General features: G+C 39.6%; 1 protein-coding gene across 3 annotated transcripts; it reads right to left on the bottom strand.

The window, feature by feature from the left end:
• Positions 1-370: 370 nt before the first annotated feature.
• On the bottom strand, positions 371-13,717 carry rps6kb1a (ribosomal protein S6 kinase b, polypeptide 1a). Of its 3 annotated transcripts, none has more exons than XM_046040066.1 (15): positions 13,484-13,717; positions 12,259-12,302; positions 10,976-11,096; positions 9,325-9,393; positions 8,459-8,606; positions 8,249-8,306; positions 7,304-7,404; positions 6,137-6,227; positions 5,923-6,013; positions 5,675-5,782; positions 5,502-5,564; positions 5,276-5,353; positions 5,087-5,194; positions 4,187-4,299; positions 371-3,652 (listed from the first exon to the last, which is right to left on the bottom strand). In XM_046040066.1, exons 1-15 carry the CDS (start codon positions 13,553-13,555, stop codon positions 3,412-3,414), a joined length of 1,506 nt encoding a protein of 501 aa, XP_045896022.1. In that variant the 5' UTR covers positions 13,556-13,717; the 3' UTR covers positions 371-3,411. The 3 variants fall into 3 exon arrangements, with proteins under 3 accessions (XP_045896022.1, XP_045896024.1, XP_045896023.1); XM_046040068.1 differs by having other exon boundaries at positions 10,976-11,061; positions 13,484-13,715; XM_046040067.1 differs by lacking the exon at positions 13,484-13,717 and adding an exon at positions 13,195-13,350.
• Between the last annotated feature and the right edge of the window lie 9,391 nt (positions 13,718-23,108).

Here is a 23,108-nt window from a genome sequence, read left to right as displayed (position 1 = left end):
CTTAGTAGAGCCTGCTTTGTTTTAAGAGATGAAATGAAAACGTCACAACAGATGACCTACTGGCGTAAACAGTGGCTTATGTTTCTGGCTTGTCCGTACAGCCCATTCTCGTGAACACCCTCGAGGAAATATCTTCAAATTTGGCACAAACATCCACTTGGACTTGAGGATGAAGTGACTAGATATTGGTGGTCTAAGGTCAAGGTCACTGCTGTCAAAAGACATTTTTTTGGCCGTAATTCAAGAATTGATGAACATATTTCACAGTTGGTCGGACAATGAACTGGTGACACCTTTGACTCAAAGGTCACTGTGACCTCAAAATGACTGACAAACATTTTTGGCCATAACTCAAGAATTGATTCAGTAATTATACAACTCCACACAGATGTTTAATGGGATATGACATTTTTTAACTCAAAGGTCAGCTTCACTCACATCAAAATGTCATGGAAACACACTTGGCCGTTATTCACCACCATAACTCATGATTAGGAGATTGTGACTCCAAAGGTCAAAGGTCATTGTGACCTGAAAACGGGTTTTTAGCCAAGAATGAACAGGGTGACTCAGATTTCACACAAGTTGACAGGGACGACACAATGAGTAAATAATAACTAGCGCAGTACAGGCTTTCTGCCATATTCTCGATTCTGCCCTTTTGATTTCTGCCTCATTCAGATTTCCGAAGCGCGCCTAGCTAATTGTAATCCTGTGACCGAGTTTCACCTACAGCTTATATAGGGTGCTTCGCATCTAAAAATGCCAGGAGAAAACAAAAGCACCACATTTTGTGTTGCTAAGAATCCATCTTTACATAGTAATCAAGTACATGTGTACCTGTTTGGCCAATACATCTATGATAATCCTTCAATAATCAGTTCAACAGTGTATATTCACTGAGGTCATACGCATGTAACATCAATATAGTGATAACTTCCATTTAGCAAAACCTAAATTCCCTGTACTTTCCAAGTATTCACTACATACATTATGAGTCTCGACAGAGATTGCCGTAAACTGCACCTTGACTGGTTGGTGGAGGCATACAACCTTGGGCTGGTAATTCTAGTTTATTTTGACTTCATTATGTACATGATACATATAAACATTCCCCATCTGAAGGGCAGATCTAGGGGTGACAAAGCAAGACCAGTAATGTTTTTCAATGCCAACCAGTGATTATAACACCTATTCTGCTCAAAGATGGTGTTTCCCACCTGAATTACGCTTGATAAATTGGTTATTCTCAAACATCTGTGTGAAGGCTACTTCTTGAGCATACCTGAACAGAAGCAAAGTGTATCATATGACAAACTGGTGAAGAAAAGAAATTTACATCCTTGAGAGATGTAACAGGAACAGAATCTTACAGATTAATCCCAGCACACATTAACAATAAACAGTATACTGTACATAGAAACTGTACTCTTGTCAACAAAGGCACAATGCCAATCCATTGGTTTTTGCATCTGTCCCCCCCAATAACTGCCCTTGCTTTTAGCACTGCAAAAAATACAAACTGAAATTCAAGTAAAGTCTAAAATATCAAAATGTCATCTGAAATATCAACCTTGAATAGGATACTCTGCCCCACAATAAATACTGATAGACCATTTGGTCACTGTCCTCAATTTTGGAATAAAAAAAACAAAACAAAAAAAAAACTGCATCCGAGGTTGCTGTAACACATTCTGCAGAAATAAAATCATATTGTACATGCTTATTATTATGATAAATAAGTTTCTGTCAGGAATGCCAAAAGAAATTATCACACATTCTGCTGCCTTATCTAAATATTACCACATAATAAATAGTTTGCATAGTGTGAACAATGGAGTGAAAACACAATGGCACTTGAAATTAATATTGTAACAAATCAAAAAAAGAAAGTAAGTGAGTAAAAGTTAAGTTACTGGAAAAACAAAACCCAAAATCCATCAGCTCAGCCCGACATGGTCCTTGTTAATCATTAAAAATGCAAGCAACAACGTGGTCAGTGTGATCAAATACGACGTTACGAACAAAACATATTTGACGGATGAACCCTGTAGTAAAAACCAGCAACAGCAGCAGTTAACCTGCAAAAATCATTTGGTAAAACAGTACTTTTGGTCAATTTGCTAAACACACAAGTATTTGGATAAAAAGAAACACAAAACATCGGGAAGCCATTCAAACCTAAGCTCAGTTTCATTCATTTAATTTTCTGTTGGCATCATGGGAATCCGCGTCCGACGGCGTGGTCAGTTTCACGGTGAGAAGTTTCGGATGGCTCGGCTCCAGAGGCTCATATAGCAGCTTAACATCACACAAAGAGGTCATACATCTCAGTTCAAACAGAGTTAGCAGATGGTCCACCCAAATAAGTCTTGGTTTAAATTCCTACCACTAAGAGCCCTGTTACTGTAAATGCACATACAGCATATGCAAAGCACCCGAGCACATAAGACATGAACGCTGCCTGAATCAATAGAAGGCAGTCATGTCATTTTTGGCTGAGCTTATTTTGAGTCAACGTGTTTGTTATGACGGTGGCAATGAGGCGGCATGAATAGATGAGTTAAAAATAATGCTGCAGGGGTCATCGGAGCTACGCGCAGGACAGTGACACACACAAAAAAGGCATTTAGAGTCTGTTTACATTCAACACAAAAGGAACTGAACAGTGCTTCTGGACAGGCTTCCTACAGAAAGCATTCCAGTCGGACTAGTAAAGCAGTGCCAGCATTTGGTATTGATTGTGGTGGAAGTGATGCTTTCAGCTGAAATTTCACTTCTCTTTTTATAGCTGCTTTTCCGTAGCCCGTGCTCCAGTAACAAAGGCAATGTGAATGTTTCCTCAAACATGAAGGAATACTGTGTTCATTGTGGAAATGTTATCCGATAATTCTACCTACTGACAGTGTAACTTGCAAGGTCTTATCGCAAGATGATCATTAAATAAACAATAAAAAAAATGCCTGCCTTATTGAGGGAGAAATAAATTCCCTTTGTTACATATTCTCCCACTGTGATGGAACAACCGGTCCAGACTTGAGGATAAAAGAGCACCAGTAAATCGTATGATAATGCCAGTTGAGTACACCAAAACCACCTAGGCTCACTCATCAGCTGGCATTACAGAGCCGACAAGCAAGTCTGTTTTCATTGAAAAGCACCTCTCTCACGCCACACCACATATTTACTGTACTTAAACCGCTGATTATCTGCATCAGGCTGAGGAAGTCAGGCGGAGTCAGGAGGATTTGGGAGGCCAAGAAAAGGGAAGGCGCTGCTGAAAGAGCTGGTGATCGACATTGACGGCGTCAATTCAATTTTAAAAAATAATCCTACAAGTCTCTCTGAAAGAAAACAATAAACAGGGAAGAGAGGGAGGGAGATTCCTAATGTTCGTGTGCGAGCCGGGCGTCATAGGTTCATTCGTAGATGTTCGGGCCGCTTGGAGTTCATGGGGTAGGCCTGCTTTTTGTAGGGCCCAGCATTAATGCCTGAGGGGTGCCTGATGGGAAGTGGCGCAGAGGCTTCAGAGTTGCCACTACTGTTTGTGTCCATTTGCTCCACTGTCGATACCTCCATGGGTTGCAGGGAAGGGCTGCCGGTCAGCATGGGTCCCCGGGGCCAGCAGTCCCCTCCTACAAACTTTAGTGGACTGTGGAGAAAGGAAATGTAAGAAACTAAGATCATTGCCCTGAGATATTGTGTGTGATGACCAGCTCTATTTACAAGGTAACAGAGGCATAGTCATGTGTTACACAACTACTGTATAAAGCATATGGAGTCTAATGTCAAATTACTCTAAATAGACCAGTGGCAATGCTGCTGGGTTTAATGGAGGAATGATTTTATTGTTCAAATAGTTTGCAGATATCCACAAGTCATCAATTTCCTTCATTTGCCTGACAAGCACATTTTCCCCTTTTATTTCAAATTCCTCTAAATTTACACAGCTGATCCCTACTCATAATGAACAATTATTTTTGAGCCCTCAGATAATTCCTGTTGTGCCTTTGGAGAAGAACTGTTATTTACCCTTCTAATGATGGCTTTATTTAGGTTAAGCCGGCTACATTTACAAGGTCAGCAAATGAGTAATCAATGGGAAAGACTCGCCGTGGGGAGAAAAAAAAAAAAAAAAGAAATCAATGAAATTCAGTGGAACCAAAGATAAACACAACTCTGTTACCTCACAGGTGTTCTTGGGCTACCGGGGAACTTCCGTGGTGAGCGGACCTTTGGCTCGAACGAGAACTTTTCTTTGACGTTTTCAAGCACAGATGGGGCTACATATGTGAAACCCTGGGGAAGGGGTGGGGGACAAAAAAAAACACAGAGAAAGATCTGAGTCCACCTCTTGAAAGACCATCTTTCCAAAAACAACCCACAGCTGATGATGAGCAATGAAACACTGAGTAAACCATATCATGCAATGTGGTGGAACAGTGAGTGAAGCTTCCAGGAAAACCAGCAGGACTAAACCAGATGGGACGCATTAACCGATTCTCGTAAGACCTACTTGTTGAAAAGGAAATTAAAAACATTATGTCCAGAGCTGGCCCCATGTTTGTATTTTTTGTTTGCAGACAACACAGGGGCACGAGTAAATGCTGTTAAATGTCATTAAAATTATTACTCAAAATTAGTTTTAAATGCAAGTGCTTAAACAGTAAACAAATAATGAGTTACATAACACTTATACCATGTTCAAAGATAAAAAATACTCCACTCCAGGCTGTGGATTACCTTTCTGATAACTGACGTTTCCGCCTCGTCACCTTTCTTACTTCATGAAATACATACATATTACTCTCCCAGGCGTTACTAGGTTTCTCAAGCTTACTACTACTATCTTCTGCTGTGAAATCACATTTACTCCAAGAGAGTACTGGTCCAAAACAAAATAAACAAGAATTCAACTTCATTAAGTGGATACGTTGTGAGCAAAATAATCTATTTTTGGCCTTTGATTGATGAGTTATGCACATTTTTAATAATGGATTACTCCTCGGTTCTAGAAACTCTGTACTCCAACATAGAGGGAAAAAAGATCCAGTCTGCTGGGAGGTATACGCCACTCATTACCCACCAGGAAGACTTGATTGGCGCTTTCGCTGAGCGTGGAGTCGTCGGGGCTGTCCACCGGCGTCTGGCTGGTGAACTTGGAGTCGAACTGGCTGGCGTCATCAGCCGATTGCTGCCAAAAGAAGCGAGTCAGTTAATCATCATGCAGGGACACGCTCACAGAGGATGTTGCTGCGTGAAAAGGCAAACTCACCAGGGAAGGTTTGAACGGAGGCTCTACTTTGCCAGCGAGGAGGTCGTCCCAATTTATATGCCGGAAGAATGGGTGGGCCTGGAAAATACAGCGGCAGCAACGGGGTTTTTATATTTCATGACAAGAGGCACCTCATCCTCAAGAGTTATTTTATTAGGTCCCAGATCATTATGTCAACACACTACATGCATACGCTTGTGACTAGAATTTCAACAGCCTTATTTACCTGGACCTCAGTGGCATCTCCTGGTCCGGCCCCCAAACGCAATGAGGCATTTCGTTTCAGCAGCTGAAAGAGAAAGCTTGGAGACTCATTTTTCTGCCACTGCTAAATGTTTCAGCAGAGACAACACAACCACTGAAGCGTGAGGCAAGAGGGAGAAGGCGTTTGCAGCTCACCTTTTTCAGGAGGTCCCTGGCTTCTTGTGTGAGGTAAGGTGGAAGGCTGAGTTTGCATTTCAAGATTTTGTCAATTGTCTTCTTTCGGTTTTCACCAGTGAATGGAGGCTATGAAAAAAAAGGAGGACAAAAACAATAGTTAGCATGAGTAGCAAATGCTTCAAGCCTGAATTTGCCTGTTTGTGCTGTGATAAACAGTTTTACTTTCTTTAGCAATGCTACTATGGGATCAAATGGTGTGCACTTACTGCTCCTGTCAGCATGTCGTACATGAGAGCTCCCAAACTCCACCAGTCCACTGCTCGGTTGTGTCCACTCCTCATTAGGATCTCTGGAGCCCTGAGGAAGGAGCAGATACACTACCCTGTGTAAGAAGTAGGAAATGTGGCTGAATGCGCAGACTTCTACACAACTCAAATCTGAACTAATCTACAGAATGTGCATGATGACTGTGTCACGTACATATATTCGATAGTGCCACAGAAGGTGTGGGTGACCGTTCCGTCATGGATGGACTCTTTGCATAGGCCGAAGTCTGTCAACTTCACATGTCCTAGAAGCAGACAAGAGCATGAGAGAAATTACCCTCCAATAGAGTATCAGATTATCCAGAGACAGAATCCAATGGGGGAACAAAATATTTTATGTGGAAAGGACATCGCTAGGTGCAAGTTTGTCTAATGTGCTCTCTAGGGCTGCACGATTTGGGGGAAAAAGTCCTACTGTGATTATTACAGACAATAATGCAATATATTGGAAAAAATGGTATCATGAGTCTACTTGCTTGAGTATTATGGAAAATACACAAAATACTGACATTTTGAAATGTGTATTTCTCAACATAAACAACCAAAGTTAAACAAGCATTAGAAGAAATACAGTTGTTTTTGTTTTTTTTCGCCACCAGCTTTTGCCACATTGTGAACAGATTTTTAAAACACAGAAAACTCTACTGTGATTGGTGCATTGTGGCTTATGGTGTGTCAGACTTTTTGAACCAGGGATGGATACATGATACATCAACAGCACCAACACAACCCATGCAACACTTCATGTAAACAAGATTACTGAACAACATTTATAACTATAACTTCAGTAAAACAGAACAAGGAGCGAGGCAGCTAGAAGGAGCGCATATTGGCACAATCCTAGCTCTGGCTAAATATACATTTGTACGGTAGGTTGTAGTCCTGCTCATAAATAATTTTTCTGCTTCGCAAATATCTGTTTTTAAGGGCATATGTGAGTGAAATGGCCGCTCTGCAAAGTCCTGTGTGGGCGTGGACAATGAGCAGACCGCAGTGCACACAGAGACTAAAGTGTCACATGCACAGCACACTTTTTTGTTTAATTCAATGGCACCCTTTTACGGTTATGTTATCACACATGATGACATCGCGATTGTAATGTGATCAGATTAATTGTGCATGGGTGGCAATGGCACAGTGAATAAGACACATGACTTTGGTGTGGGAGATCCGGGTTCAACACTTAGCCCCAAGCTGCTCCAGAGGCTGTACCTCTGATAAAGCATTGTAAGTCATTTGGATAAAAGCATCAGCTAAATCAGTAAATTTAATACAATGCAGCCCTAGTGCTTTCTGTGAGTGACACTCCAGCTTTCTGTACCGTTGTTGTTGAGCATGATGTTCTCAGGCTTCAGGTCCCTATAGATGATGCCTTTCTGGTGCAGGTGACCCAGTGCCATCGAGATCTCGGCCAGGTAGAAACTGTCAACAGAAAAAATCCAGAACAACCTACATGTTTTAAATACCCCACTGCTCCTTAGTGATCTTCAGCTAAGGTGTTCGCTTTAATGTGATATAGGTTATTCTACGAATACTATCCACCCTTATTTGTTCAGCAGCTTGGTTCGTGTAATCACCGTTTTCATCTACAGACTGTGTTTATGAAACAGAACAGCAGGTATGGCAAGTGTTTGTCCCCGTTCCAAGTGACCCTCACATTGCCTCAGAAACAGTGTCACATGTCTGCCTCTTTTTACAAAGCTGAATGCTCCAGACCTAAAATTCCCTGTTGGACTGTTCTCTAATGCACTTACTGAATATCTGTGTCCTCATCTGCTAAGCTACATTTAAAATAAAAAGTGCTGCTGTCAAAATCCAAGCGGCTGATGCCTGTCTCTTTTGAACCATTTGTTTAATTGCTGGCATCAGTGTGCCAAAGGTAACAGATCACACTGACTTTCAGACATCATCTGGCATCACTGACCCTTCTGTACATCACGAGTCAGCAAAGAAAAACCTCCAAAGACAACACGCAACACTGGGCGTTTGTCACACTGTTGCCATTTGGAAATGTTTTCATGTTGTAAATAATGGGGTTGGACTTTAAAATATGCATACAAACATAGGAGGTGTGAGTGGATGAGGAGATGAAAAGATTTTAAGCATAACATCCTGAAACAGATACTCTTATTTATATTCATTTCTCAGGGGGGAAAAAATCCCATTGATCACCTGAAACACTGAATTAGTCAGAGGAAAGCTAAAGACTAATGTTATCTCTGGCCAGGTGGTTAAGACTTTACCGGCGACAGACAAACTAGCTCACCATGCTGTGTCTTCCATGAAGATGCCCTCTCTTTCCAGTTGCATAAACAGTTCCCCACCTGCAGTGAGCACAAATCAGTCAAATGTATTCACGGTAGATATTGAGACCCACATTTTCACCAATGTCCTATGCTCATTAAATGTGGATAGAAGGTCAAAGAACACTTACAACAGTTAAGTAAATAATATAATTAAGTATCATTGTGCTCACCGCTCAGATACTCCAGGATGAGGTACAACTTTCCCCCGGTCTGGAAGGCATAGATGAGATCCACAATGAAAGGATGCTTCACCTCCTCCAAGATGTTCCTCTCAGCTTTGGTGTGCGCCGTGTCCTTTGCATTACGCACAATCATGGCCTGACAGGAGACAGAAAAAGCACACAGAGTCGGGGGTGTGTGAAACTATTCAGACAATAACTTTAACCCCACGTTAGCTAGTGTCAAAGCTTCGACATCAGCTGCAGAGGCAGAGCACAAATCAGGACCCCAGTATGGTGGCTACAGTCAAGTCTCATTAAGCCAATAAACACAGTCATTAACCAAAACCTCAAGCTTCAGGGAGCAAGAGCTGGCTTTTCGAGCAAAGTCAGGCACCAGCTCTGCGTCAGCTGCAGAGAGGAGGCCAAGCAGAACAGAAGCAGCACATGTGAGGTTTCATGGGAAAAAAAGCCTGCTGTCATTATTTTGGGTGGTCTGCCCTTAGCTTCTGGCTTCATAGCTAAATGCACCAGTATGTCACCAGAAAAGGCCCATAGTGACACACTGTATATGAAACAAGATACACTGTTAAGCTGCATTGGGCTTTTGAGTCAGCAGAGTATTTAAGGTGCTAATTCCCCATAGAGGTAGGTTACTTGGGTTCGCTTACATATGGATTAGATAATGCACATGCTATTGCTCCCGCACTACACTACACCATTCTGGATTTACACTAGGGGGCAGTAAAACACCCCTTTAATAGTTGATTGGAGAACAGATTGAGCAGAACTGAGTTACTCTCTTATACCACTGAGATAATTCTCACCGAATAATATTAAAACCATCAGCCAAACGTGAGGAAGACAGATTCACTCACCTTCTTCAAAACTTTCATAGCAAATATCTTCCCAGAGGTGGCACCGGATACCTTCCGAACTTGAAACACCTGGGAAAATTGACATAATATTAAGTAAAATCCACGCAGCACATTAATACCACACACCATGCATTGTAATAGCCGTTTCCCAGTCATATTAGTGAGAGTATAAAAGTATGATGAAAACATTGTTTTTCATGCAAGCACTGACAAACAAAAAAAAATACAGATTGAACAGCCCCCTGAAGCCACAATTCATTGTTGCAACATTCCTACTTTTAGTTAATAGGTAGCTAACTTCTTCAGACAGCAGTGGGATGCAAAAACAGTTGATCACTACCAACGACAGGTAAGATAAAATATTCAAGTGACTTTTGTAAATACAATTTAAGATACCTAGATACCTTCTAAGGCTTTTAGATATTTTGACTTTGTAGGCTTTTCAAGACCTGCAGAAAATCATTACCATTCCTTTGGCTGTGTAGACCAATTATGTATGTCTCAACTACTGATTGAAAAAATCCACTTGGTCATGTTCTGAACGTTCATTCATTTAGGCATTTCTTAGCATTGTAATGAAGTTCATTGTGTTCATTCAACTAAGCAATGAATTGACAGAGGTCACTGTCTTCATGTATAAAAATGACTGTCTTCTATTATTCTCACTAAACTGCAACCAGCGCCTGCTCTGAGTGTGAACCAAAGTCATATTTTTGACTATTTGAATACTGCATAATTCTTGAAAGACTTATTTTCTCTCCGTTTTACGGCCAAGAAACTTCAAAGCTGTGCCAAAATATAGACAGTAACTACATAAGAATACCAAAACAAATGACAGCGTGTTCAAAAAAATCATTACTTTGTAATGCTGAGAAATTCCCAAGATGCAGAAAATGACTTCTTAGTCATCGTACACAAAACCACTTCAAGAAAGACTAAGTCATGCATCTGCTTGCTAAGTGAAAAGTGTTTCCAAAATAACTGATGTGCATATTCATTGTCCGGCTTGGAAAAGACAGCGTCAGAAAATTTCCCGCACTCTATGGGGTTGGCAAGACCAAAATAATGCAACGTTAACACCAAAACAGTCCATGAAAACAGATTTACTAATCTCGGCCTTACTGTTAGATCCAGGACGGTGCTGGTGATGACAGTTCGGCGTTATGTTGATTGCATTTGAGGGTGTAGTAGGATTTTTTAACTTTCCCACAACAAAAAAACTGAAATATATCTCTAGGGATTGATAAGGTTTTTGACAAATAATGAACAATAATTGAGATTTTTTGCATTAAAACTCAGATTACCAGCCACTTTGTTATATACTCCCTCCCCCCCACATAGTGGCAATGTGGTGGCAGGTCCCAAGCTAAAAAAGCTAATGACAAAGTGTATTTCCCACACTTTTCAAAATATTTCTTTCAGGATATTTCAACAACCTGGGGTCTATTTTTTTGACACTGAATCAAATCCTCTGTGTACCATGAAAGGGTCACATACCGTGCCCATTGAGAACTAAAGACATAACTAGACAGCTCTGCACAACTGTTCATTGCTTTAATTTCCTACCCTCTAAATCCAAATTTCTAGTCGTGCCTGTAGTGACTGTAGGACTTGAATTTATATTTCCATGGCAGAGAATCACAGTCCTCACCTTTCCATAGCCACCTTTTCCCAAAACCTTCAGCAGCTCAAAGCATTCAGGCCTGATCTGCTCTGCTCCTTTGTTCACGCTGTTCTCTGAAATTTCAAACTTCTCACAGTCATCCATGTTACTGGCAAAACAAAAAATAAAAAGAATATAAGAAAACAAAGACAATAAATCACATTCAGCACATTCACTTAACATTGTGTTAACAGTTTCCAAGACCATTATCAAGGACAGTTACAATCGTTTGGGCCTAAATATAAACATGGCTAAGGGTTCAACTGAGACTGATGTTGGTACACCACTTTTGTTCTTAGCAACAAACAGCTGACTGAGAGAGATGGGTGTGCATTGCTTAAGTGGTTCCCAATGGTTTTCATACAAAGGCCCCTCAAACAGATTCACATTAGTACAGTGATTCCCAATTATGATTATTCCTGTTTTAAGAGACCCTGTCTAAGCATTACTGGGTTCATGTGGACAGGTGACAAATCTAAGGAAAAAAAACATATATAAAATGTGTGGAGAAAAATCACAAATGCAGTTGCTTCCCGGCAGGGAAAGAGGGGTGAATGGATGGTTTCATGAAAGTGATATACATTATGGGTTATGGTTTTCACAGTCTACTGAAAACCTCTGGGAGACCTTAGACCACAATGTCAGACAGTACTCTCCAAATTTATATTTTTGGAAGAAGGTTAAGTAAGGTTGGGCAATAAAACAATAATGATAATTATCACAATATAATCTTCCTCAATAATAACATAAAAAACGTTCAATAAAAGTTTTTATTTATTTCATTTGAAACACGAACAAGAATTTAATTTTAATTAATTTTGTTGAGGAAAAGGGAGCATATTTGCTGAAAAAAGATTTTATCATAATTGTTTTGAATGTTCTACCTCAGATTTATGAAGTGATCCCAGTGTTTGTTCTGACCATAAAGAAAACCATCTGGTTTCTTCAATTTTCACTCAGCAGCAAAAATCTGCCTTTAAACTTGAAAGAAATAATGATTTGACATTTATTGTGATAGTTATTGATATTAACTAATATAAAAAATCTTATCTTGATAACATTTTTGTCCAAATCATCCAGCCCTGTAGTTAAACTGACTTAAATTTGGTTAGTACTTATACTGTAGCTACATGATTTTAATAATAAAAAAATAACTATCTACCACAAAATCAAATCACTTTTAAAAGTTATTTACAACTCCATCTAAATAAAAACATATGAATGCGTTACTCCTTTTGGTCCCAGTGAATTACCATTTTTCTTATACTCACAAATCATAGCCACTGCACTGGTCCATGTTTTCACTGAACTGGCCCTGAAAAAAAGAGGAATAAGACAGAAAATCTCAAGTTATTTCCATCCCAGCTCAGCTTGTTTGTGGATGTATTATGGACGGTACATTGTTTTAGTGTTAAGGAGTTATTACCCAGCAAAATGTTCAAGCCTAGTTAATTCGCTTTAAATTACGGCGAACTAAGTTACCTATTACCAAGCTTAGTTGAATAGTCTGTGTTTTTAACTTATAGCTAACCTTAAACCAAAGACCAATGTAACGTTAGTATCTGATAACTACTGTAAGTTACTAAAGCTAGCAAACAGTGTGGTCCTTAGCGTTAGCAGCATTTCAGCCTGTTGTTGGTCGGCTTTATTGTTGAGTTCACTTATATCCCGTAACGTTGTCAAACCATATGTGGCATTCACGTAACAAGTTACACGGTAACTACACGTTACATCCCGATAGCAGACGATGCTGAGCGTAAAACCGCTTAATCTGTAACGCCATTATCGGACATGGAGTTACGCCCGGTGAGGTGGATAGGCAAGGTATTTATCGTTTGTATGCGCCTTTCGTTTCCTGGCGCCGTTTTCAAGTTGTTTGCAAACGGTGGTGTTTGTTGCCACAGTCTTTTCATCGAAGACTAAAGCTTAACGTTAAGGTTATACGCGCCTGACCAAGTGGTCACCTTAACTTAAGCAGGTGTTACACCAAAATCTGTGACTCATATTCTATAACCCAAAAGGAAAATCAAGCCCTCGGGGGTTTCTAACCATGTTTTTTTTTTACACGCGTTTGACGTTGTGAAATGCAAGCAGTTTGGTTAGGGTTTGGCACCAACACTAAGTTACTTGTTTAGTTTCAGGGGGGAAACGTGGATTGTGTTTGGTCACAGAATCTAAAGGGTCAAAAAACACTGGGAAACACCAACCTGTCCGCCGGCAACACTTAAAGATGTGCTTGTCTCGTGACGGTGATGAAACTGAAATTGTTCTCGGCTATCAATACAAATTCAGAAAATAAACTGGAAATGCCTTAAATTCAATGTAGCGGGCGTCTTGTGTGGCACTACCATATTCGCGGGAAATAGTTGGACGAGTACATGTCCGATAATGGATACCCCGACCACTAATATTAACAGCGTAGGCCCTCGAAGCTGCTAAGTGCTAGCCAACGGGCTAACAGCGGCGGTATTAGCTTCGACGCTAACGTAAACTCACCCCGTCCTCAAGTTCGTCGTCAGAGACATTCTCATCCGGTTGATCCAAATCGATGTCGAAAACCCCGGCCATGGCCACGGCACTTAGTCGGTGTTCAGTCAGAAAACACCGTCTAGCTCCCCCGCCTCATAGGAGAGCCATCACCGTTACCGCCGGCTACAGCAGAAAGCATGGGTTAACATCAGCTAACCAAAACAACACAAGGACCTAGCAGCAGAAAAAGCCTCTAGTGTCGGCCGCCGGCACTACTCTGCTCAGGTTGGCGTGGAGACATAAAAATACATTAATTTGGGCGAGATGGCCGTAAATATTCTAAATTAACAAAAAAACCCAACTACTTATCCTCACTCAAAAACAAAACAGATAGCCTAAGTGTATAAAGTCATAGTGTACTATATTGGATTGATTAATTTTTAAATATATTGTAACAATATACCATCACTGTAGTTTTCTTCAGTAAATGCAAGCAATATCTTACAAAAACGACTCAAAATCTTAAATTATGGTTTTTGGTACAAGACAAAGCCTTAAAACTAAATCTAATAATTCAACTATAATTTGTAATTACTGTACTTTTCTGCATAGAGTAGATAAAGTTATATAGCTGGGTTAATGACTTGACTCTGAACTTACATTAAAATCTTACACTGATCACATTGTCCACAAAATTAATTTTGGAGGCAGTGTTTTATTTTGATCTAGAAACTGTTTCACGCTTAGTGTTTGAAAGAAACTTGCCACACAGTTTATATTACCTTTTTTTTGTTGGACTATTTCGATGTTGTTTATCAATCTGCAACTCATTTGTGTAGGTTTCAACTATCCTCATTACCTACAACAGTTTTTGGTACCATATTCCTCAATATATAACGTTAATATAGCCCTGTATCCTTATTTTAATTTTTTATTTAACCTTTATTTAACCGGGGGGGACCCATTGAGATAAAATCTCTTTTACTCTACTTTTTCCTACATGGTTCCAACGCTTCCCAGAAATATGAGGAATCACTTAATATCCTAATTATTGTATTTAGAGCAGCAGGATGTGAGAATGTGTAAGGTAAGTCTGTCTTCTCCTACCAGAGGTATCAATTGCTTCCTCTGATTTCCTCCACCCACATTATAAAAAGTCATAATCTGATAATCTGAATGGGGTGAAACGCGGTTATTAGTCTAACATGGTTTGGTGTTCTGGGGAACTTTAAAGTTCCTCTTGTTTGCTTACATTTTCGTTCCCAGAAAATGAAAAGGTTAGTTCCCTCTCATGCTCTCCATGTTGAAACCTATTTATATGGAAAGCCCAGCATGTCCCAGATCATCAGTTGAATTTAATTAGCTTATATATTTCTTTGTTGCTCCCTGTATCTCGTTCATGTTTTTTTTCCTGTTGGTAAAGTTAGTTTAGACCATAGCCAAAGTTATTCAGTCACACAAAACAACACACATGTACAACAGTAGCAAAAACGGAACTTCAGGTTTATTCAGATTAATTGGTCAACTGACAGGAAATGAGAGGATCAGCATCAGATTGAGTCAATTTTAACAAATATTTCAAATGTGAACATTTGTTGCTGTTCTTTGTCATGTGTGAGAGTAAACTTAATACATTTGGGTTTTGGATTGTTGTTTGCTCCAAAAAAATATAGACCATATGACGATGCTTGACTGATAATGAAAATGACTGTAAGTTTTATTATAATAATAATAATAATAATCTTTATTTGTAGAGCACTTTTCAAAAACAAGTTACAAAGTGCTTTAACAAGTGTAAAGACAATAATACAAAATGCAATACAAGATGAAAGCAAGAAAACATTGAAAAGACTAAAATACACGTTTAAGACAAATATAAAATAAGTAATGTAGAATAAAATAAAAGGGATAAAATAACGTCAAATAAGATCGGGAAAGTCTCTCCTATAAAAGTATGTTTTCAGAAGGGACTTAAAAGAGTTCAGCCGACCTGATTCAGTTTATAGTGTATAGTGTCCAGTTCAGTGTTGGTACAAGGATAGTTGTGATCTGGTGTCATATCAGTTGTGGATAACAAGGCCTTGTAAATAAAGACAGATATGCAGCTGGTTACTAAATGAAACGCTGTATCAGACGTATAATATGTTAATGAAATAATACAATACAATACAATAATGAAATATATTAATGTAGATTTAGCAAGATTTTATTTATATACATATATATATAATTTATATTTGGCCACATTGGTTTGACCAGGGTTTATTTTATTTTTTTACTTATATCATGCTGGACAACCAGCTGCATTGATAGGCTGCTCAGAGGAGGCTTATCAGGCCTTTTCATTGCTCACTGTCTTACTCTGATGGCATATTGGGACACTTGAATACAACAGAGCCATCATTAATGTTAATCTTTCCTACAGGGCCTAGTCAAAATGATGCATGTGAAAAAGTAGAAACTGTAACAGGTTAAGTTGCTGGCTGTAGTAGGTTCCACACAGCCATAATGAGATTAAAGTTAAAGTAGTAATTCACCACACGGTCTGTCTACATCCCTCTTTTCCTACCAGTAGGTGGCAGCAAGGAAAAGGGAATTCTTTTCAGGGTGTGAAATGCCACTTTTCATTCATCCCAATATCTGCCTGTATAGCTGCACTTCATTGAAGCACATTGGTTCAATTCAAACTCCTGACAAAATGCCAATACCTCATTAAAAGTGTATGTATTTTATTCTAGAAAGGCTTGTGACTCCCCCTGGTGGTTCAAAACTTCATCTAGATGTAGATTTTTAAATCAACTATTGGCAATAATTATACAAGACAATAAATGCAGCATCAAAGGATAATAAGAATTCAATAAAAATACCAGATTACGGAGGAGTGTGCATGATGACTGATTATTTTATCTCACAGAGACAGCATCAATGTCTGATGCTGGACAATGTAACTGATCTTAGAGAGCTGCAACAGACTGACATTTTCTTATCTTTAGATATTGTATTGGCCACACTGTGACCACTTTGTTGACAATACATCGAGGGTAGTCTCCACGATTCCTTGTGATCTTTGTGGTACCTGTAGAAAGAAGCAGAGTGAGAGCTTTGTTGCTGTTTCCTTGCACCGTCCAAGCTCAGATTCAGATTTTTATCCCTTGTTGTGAGAAATGTCAAACTGCAGCTTACAAAAATGGTGGAAAGAGTCTGGATCAAGAGATTCAAATACAAACATGAATGCGATATTCTTTGTAGCCTGTATTACTGGATAGAAAACAAAGTAAAATTGGAAAGTGATATAAACAGTTAGCAGTTAATTTTGTCTTATTATTTAGGACATCTTGGATAGCTAATGACTTTAGAGTGCCATAAAAATATAAAGGGGTTAATTTTCAAAGAAAGAAAATGTGTTTTTATTTGTTAAAGTATAGAAACATGCCTTGTATCTTTACTTTTCATAGTTTGTATTAAACTAGTTATACTGTAATGCATAGACATTTAGATTTAGACTTTTCAAATATTTTGAAAGTTGAAAACATTTTAATTGCAATGATTGAATTTTATTTTTTACAGAGGCACTTTTGAAAAGCATTTTTTTTTAAAGTGTTTATCCAGTTTAAGGCATTACAGCTCAGAACTGCAACTACATTTCTTAATATCAGAAACACTTTAATCCCTTTCCATCTAGTAAAAAAAGCATTTTATTAACATTTTCAAAGATCATCTCCAGGCATGTTTTAAGACATATAAAAATACTCTACCTTGACTAATAACATATAATCCTGCTCCTACATCTAAGTATTAAACTGAGATTTAAGGTGAGCACAGAGAGACCCCCCCCCCCCCCCCCCCTCAAGAATGTGAAAACTGTACATACATCACTCTGCACAGTGAAGGTAAAACATCCAAGTGACGTAACAAAAAGCAAAATGCATATCTGAGTGGAGGAGGAATTTCAAAAGTGAATTCGATACAGATAGGGCACACTGTTAAATAACAGCAGATGACTTGCTGTGACAGCACAGCAGTGAAACTCCAAATACCATGAAACACGACATCTGTAAGATTTTTTTAAAATGACATGAGAAAAATAGTTCCCCTGTTGAGGCAAGCAAACGGTGGTTGTTTTCAGAGCCTAAGGGTATGGCATGATTACTCATCATGGCAATCGGGTAAACAGGAAAGCCTTTTGGAAGTGTGTATCAAATAAATGTAATCTTCAGCAATCCCTTTCCTGGTGCTTTCCTTCAGCTCAGCTGATGTAAAAGCAGTCAGCAGGGCGTCCCAGCTGCAGCACCACATACTGTAAGTATTAATGAGAGTTTTTGAGAGGTGGCGGGGGGTGTCCTTGAACAGTTAAACCATATCTGATCTTCACCATATTTAGGTAAAAGTGACTATATAGGTGAAATTCCCAGCAGGTCCTCAGTCTAGGACCTGGAAGGTCGATCTTTACCACAGCTTCTTTTATTGTGAGGGGTTTGCCTGAATTCTCTCTCAGGAGGCTCAGGAAGGGCCCCCTGTAGGGCAGCGTTACTTTGAGCGCTGCCTCAATTCCATCTGATAGTTTGTTTTACTTTGATTGCCCGGTAATCACAACCAGCTGCAGTGGGTAACAAAATATGTTTTCTGTGTGTGTTCCCTGTTTTGTTTAGCTTTGTTTATGTTTACAAAAGAACAGACGAGACACTGCTAGAAAGTCGCAGAGCTCTGTTGTGGCTCTGTGTGATGACTTGAGGTTGGTATTGTGTTCATTCAAAATCACTTTGCATATCAACTGCCTGCGCTGCGTTCTCATGTTTGGACTTTGTGAATATGGAAGGCCATTCATTTAAAACGGAGGGGGAAAGCTGTCAGCATCTTGACCTGATTCTTTTTCCTTGACCGCATACGCCTGGTGTTTACTGCAGGACAAAGACTTGTGGAGTGTTCTTCTCAAGTCAGATCGTAATCTGAATGTTTTATTTTGTGCACAATAAATACCAATAACGTGAGAAAACAGTTCCATATCTATTTTTATGATGCTCAATTGCCTTATAAATACTACTAAACTGTTCAGATGGCAGGTGTTCTTCTTCAACTGTACAGCAGCCTGTAATTGACACACACTTTTACAATATATGAGTAAGCTATCAGATCAGAGCTGAGGTCCAACAGCAACATCTTGTGAAAAGGCGACAGCAAAATTTACTGCAACACAGTGGAGGAGGTGAGGGAGTTTATTTTCCAAAAGAGAGCATGGGCCACAAAGTGAGTTGTGAAAGCCAGATATCTAAGCATCTGGTAAAGTAATCCCGGTAACCCTGCATATTATGTTTATTTTGTGCAAAGGGCCACTAGTCTCACAGGGACTCAGCCATAATATATATGTCAGGTCAGCGGCGCTGGATTTTGGCTTAGATGTGTGTCGGAACAATTAAACGGTAAACCATGTTTGAAATGTCTAAACCAACACAATGCCTCTTGAAGGCTGTGCTCAATAAATTCTATGGAAGCACATTTCAGGAAAAAAAGATTTCAACAAAAAAAAACGTTTACTTCCTCACCTGAATGATGACAAGTCAGTCATGATTAAACGCCATGATTAAAAAAATATTACTCACTCGTAATTTTTTTTTTTTCATGAAGACTCACTTTTCCTCAATTTAATTTAATTTTCCTGGCAGAAATGGACTTCCATATCATTGAGAATTTGGGGGAACATAAAAACAGAGGTAAGGACATAAATGTTTAATTTCCTTCAAGAAATTTCATTTCCCCCAATTTGACTGGATTAGGAAATAAAGTCAAGCACTGATGAACCTTGATAGCTGAGGTCTTCCAGTAAGCATTTTATAAAATCCTGTTAGTGTGTGGGACTAATACAGACAGCCTCCTGTTAGACTCTGTCTGCAGTAACACACAAAGCAAGAGTATAAAGCATTTTTGGGGGGCGGTGGGAAAGGGGGGGCTCAGGTGAGGTTGTTAAGGCAGTAAAATTCTTTGGTGGAATATCACTGTGGAAAAGCCAGTCCACATGAGCTGGGAGCACAGTGTGTTTGTTGTGTAGTCTGGCATGGATGTGTCTGGTTTTGTTTGCTCTTCGTGGTTGTTTGCAGCACGTTGATGGGCACGCTGCATACAACCACATTGCATGCGGTAAACAGGCCTCATGCAGAGTATGTGGACAGGACTAAAATTAGCTCTGATTGCAATGCCATAAAGGCTGAGAGCTTAAGTTTGTAGTAGCAATGTTATGTTTTTGATGACACAGAGGATACTGTAGTGTGTCCTATAGATTTCTATGTGTATTTTGTTGAACATCAGAGAAAAATGTAGAAAGAAGTTGTTGTTTTATCTTTGATTCTGAAAGACTTGTACACCTAGGAAGGGACCCATCTGATACAACGGATCAGTATTGGTGCCGATACCGACCTTAATAAGTGGTTCGGGTATCGGCCATGATGTCACTGATCCACATTAAACACAGTTTCTTTGTCAACGTCATTATAAAAGTTCAGTGTTTCTGCTATGAGTTACATCCACAAGGTTACAGAGGCCTGCAGACTCAGTTTTTATTGCCACAGAAAACCCCTGGCCTCAAGTTACCTTACATAAAAATGATGAAGTGCTAAGGATCTACAGTAAGTACAGTGAAAACAGTGGAAAGTGACTGTTACCATTAGCATTTTCCCTTCAATAAATCAAGGTGTTCTACATATTTATTGGTAGTTTTTCCAGTTCTTTCTAGAGTTGCCCAATTTACATACAAAGGAGAGGGCAGATCATGCATTCCCAGCATTGTTCTGCTTGGAAGCCATTGTGAGACATTTCTGACTAATATTCCTGAGATGGCATCATGTCGTGACACAGAAACCTGCGTTCACATGTAAAGCTGTGCTTAAGGTGCACTTCAGCGCCTGAGGATAACCTTTGCTGAAGAGGAGAGTCCATGCTGTCAGATTTCAAGCATTCCAGAGGCTGACTCAGGGACATCTTCTCACATCAAAGGGGTATGTTGTTTCTGTCTGAATCAGTGTGTTGGGATTGCTACAATTCTATGCTCATGATCCTCTCAGGCATGCTGATTCTCATTGTGTTTCGCAGTCTTACTACAGCAGTCCCTTCCCCTGTGTATCTAAGACACACCTGAGTGACGCAGTTTCTTTGGCAAAAGCCCCCGGGACACAAAAGGTAGGACAAATGAAGAAGCATGACGACCCATTATTCAGGTCTACGGCTCCTCTCTGTCCTGTTATCACACGTTGCCACATAAAGAGAAAACGGTTTCTATCTTTGACCCATGAACACAGAAACCTTTGTGAACGTAGCACAGACCCAAAATGTGATTTGTTTGGAACAAAGTCAGACAAAAAGTTTAGTCACTGATATTTTCCTCTTAATATTTTCCTTCCTACAAGCAAACACAATTAGACGAAGCTTAAAGACAACTACAGGCTAATTCATGTTGCTGTTGTAGAAATGTTCAACGGTCTTTCAAAGCGCAACAACAAATACACTCCCTGACTTGAATAGGAGTGAGAAAAAGGCAAGGCGGAAGAGCGAGGGATGTGTGTGTTTCGTCACGGTGCCCTGGCATTGCCACCTGGCATCAGCCATTAGGCTGACTGCCATGTTGGCATTGTGTGGGCAGGAACAGCAGATGCTCCTGCCTAACTATGCTCTGTTAAAATACCCACACATAATTTAGTTTAACACAGCACAGGGAGACGTGTTTTGTTGTGTCAAAATCAATCGGAGAAATAGTGCATTAGAGAGAAATGGTTTCAGTGATTGCATTTAAGTAATTGTAAATCATACAACAACAGAGGCAAGCCAAGTGCCTGTTGATAAGTTTAGTCAGACACTCCATCTTTGTGAATCGACCTAGTGATCTAATTCAAATGAGACCAATAATATCTCTCCTCTCAGATGGAGTGAATTATGAAGAGTCTGAAGCCGCTGATAAGCCTGTTTGATCTTGGCATGCCAAAGCCACAATAAAGGAAACAAAGGCTTTTGGAGCTGGGGCTTTACAGTAACCACAGTTATGATGTGTATTTGTGTGTGTGTGCATATACACGCGTGTGTAGGACAGAGAATGAGATATCCACAAACGTAAAAATCTCACTCAACTCAAAAGTTACACTTTACATATAATGTGTTCTGACATTCATAACCATTTTATCCTGTTTGGTCTCATTTTTGTATGCTTGTCATTGTTGTGGTTTTATTCGGAGTATTTTGGCTTTTTTTGTCAGTTTACTCTGTTTAGAAAAATTTTATATAAGTAAAGTTATTATTGCTATCATCATTATTATTTAGTCCGGTAGTTTTTGAAAGGACTGAAAAAGAATCACTTTCTTTTGCTTTCTTGACTTTCGGCCAATGGTATTAGAAGGATTTATCTGTTTGACTGCCTTTAGATATGTTTTAAGACATGAAAAATACTCCATTTCCAGTGCGAATCTCACAACTTAAATGCTCACTATGACACACTATTGTAATTTTGAGCTTAAGAAATAATTTTCAATAACATACCTCCGAACCCTAACCCCCAAAATACATTTAACCTTACATCAGTTTGACACTACATTGTCTGATACTGTCTCTTCTCTCATTTCTAAAAATGGTGTGTTCTGCGAATAAAACAGTGAGCAATCCTGGGTGACATCCTCATAAATTGCAACTTTCCTTTGGTAAGCATGTTTTCTCTGTACCCTTCGGCCTGCCTGATCATGCCACTATGATCTGATATGACCCCCCTGACTGCTACTCACGAAAACAAAGGACCTTAATGTGATTTTGAATAAAAAAGGGAATTAAAAAAATCCACATGGTCAGCATAATTTAATGAGACAGAGTGTGAAAGGAACTAAGTGGATAACCAAATGCAGAAAGGACTTGTGGGTGGGTGGTGGATGAAGTCAGTGATATTTCAGCATCCCTCTGTGGTTAGCCTGCTGACAGGGAGAGGAAAAAAACCGGAGAGTGAGAGACAGTGAGGGAGGTGGTGTGTGTGTGGGGGGTTGAGGGAGTGGGAGGGACGCTGTGCCAGAAAATAAACCAGCGCCACCGGATTCGACTGTAGTATGTGTACAGCATATGGGGAGATCAGAGAGGAATGGAGGGATGAAGGGGTGGTGGTAAAAGTTGAATGTCAGTCCCCCGGCCTGTTTGGACAGGCAGGATTTGCATGTTGGGTTTTCAGCCAGAGCCCCAGGGTAGGGTGGGGTCGGGTGGGTGGGTGGAAATAGTCATCTTCACGGTGCTCAGGGTGTGGCTGCTCCGGGATCAGAACTTCTCTCAACAGGGGTCTCTCAGCACAGGTCACACACACACACACACACACACACACACACACCTTACCTCAGGACACAAGATCAGACTATATTCATGCACACTAAGGTCAGGTTCCTGTTTTCCTTTTTTCACTTCATAACCTCAGAGAACTGATCCGAGATCAAAAATACCCGCATCATATCGCCATAAAACTGTATATAGTGTAAAATTTATGATATGTGAATATAACTGACTGATTCATGTATGTTTTTGTAAATGCTTGTGAAACAACAAAACAAGAAGTCAGATGTAAATTTAAATTTATTTTATAGCAAGTTACCCGTATGTAGGTCATGGCAAACATTTTGTAGAAGAAGCTTTTTTTCAAATGGTAGAA

This window comes from Micropterus dolomieu, linkage group LG23 (genome assembly GCF_021292245.1).
Source record: "Micropterus dolomieu isolate WLL.071019.BEF.003 ecotype Adirondacks linkage group LG23, ASM2129224v1, whole genome shotgun sequence".
Lineage (NCBI taxonomy): Eukaryota > Metazoa > Chordata > Actinopteri > Centrarchiformes > Centrarchidae > Micropterus > Micropterus dolomieu.
The sequence above is the reverse complement of the archived record's forward strand: the minus strand, read 5'-3'. Positions and strand labels throughout refer to the sequence as shown.